Source organism: Fulmarus glacialis, unplaced genomic scaffold, assembly GCF_000690835.1.
Source record: "Fulmarus glacialis isolate BGI_N327 unplaced genomic scaffold, ASM69083v1 scaffold18451, whole genome shotgun sequence".
Taxonomy (NCBI): Eukaryota; Metazoa; Chordata; class Aves; order Procellariiformes; family Procellariidae; genus Fulmarus; species Fulmarus glacialis.
In genome coordinates, this window is record NW_009194880.1 from 13,007 (window position 1) to 13,749 (window position 743).

Consider the following 743-nt stretch of genomic DNA (forward strand, 5'->3'; position numbering starts at 1 on the left):
CATACCTGGAGCAGCGGGGCCGACAGGGCTTGCGGGGTCAGACCACTGATCATGCCTCCCCAGCTTGACCAGGTTTTAAGGATTCTCAGGCAAACACCCCAGCTGCCCACCCCAGGCGTGAGAGGGGGGAAGAGGAGAGGAGGGGAGGGGGCCCAGCAGCTCCAAAATAGCAGCAGCTGGTGTGTGTGTGGGAGGTGCTGAGCACCCAGCCCTGACAGCAGCCCAAAATAACCCAGATCCAGTTACACATGCTCCTTAGCGACGGTACAGGCATCACCCACCGCAGGGAGGACCAGCACCAGCGGGGACTCGGCCGCCCTGTGCAGGGGCATGCAGCTGTGCCGGACTGACTGCATACCCTGTGTGCCATGTGAGTGCCCCCTCAGTTCCCAGTGCACAGCAGTGTCCCCAGCTGCGGCCGACCACAGAGCTCAGTGCCAGCAGGTGGCTGTGCAAAAGTGCGAAGCAATCCTTGGGTGGGGACCCCCAGGCCAGGGGGCAGGCTCATCTGGGCAAGGGGTGCCAGCAGGCTGTGGTGGGTCAGTGCCACACCGCAGCTGGAGGAGCTGGCCTGGCTCTGGTCCCTGAGCAGACGGGGCCAAGCAGGCAGCAGCAGAGGTGGATCTGTGTCCCAACAGCCTACATCCCTTGAAGGGGCCGACCCCCTGAAGGCTTGCTGCTTGTGTCCCCATGCCTATTGCAGGGAAGGTTACGGTGCCGGGGGGGTAGCAGCAACTCCTGGG

The 743-nt window shown here is 63.9% G+C and overlaps 1 protein-coding gene across 1 annotated transcript in view; it reads right to left on the reverse strand.

Moving 5' to 3' along the window:
- Window positions 1–53, reverse strand: part of USP2 (ubiquitin specific peptidase 2) — a 4,801-nt gene extending 4,748 nt beyond the window's left edge. Inside the window, 1 exon segment of the mRNA XM_009587920.1 lies at window positions 6–53. Within this exon segment, the coding sequence (XP_009586215.1) occupies window positions 6–53 (48 nt within the window).
- Window positions 54–743: the final 690 nt, after the last annotated feature.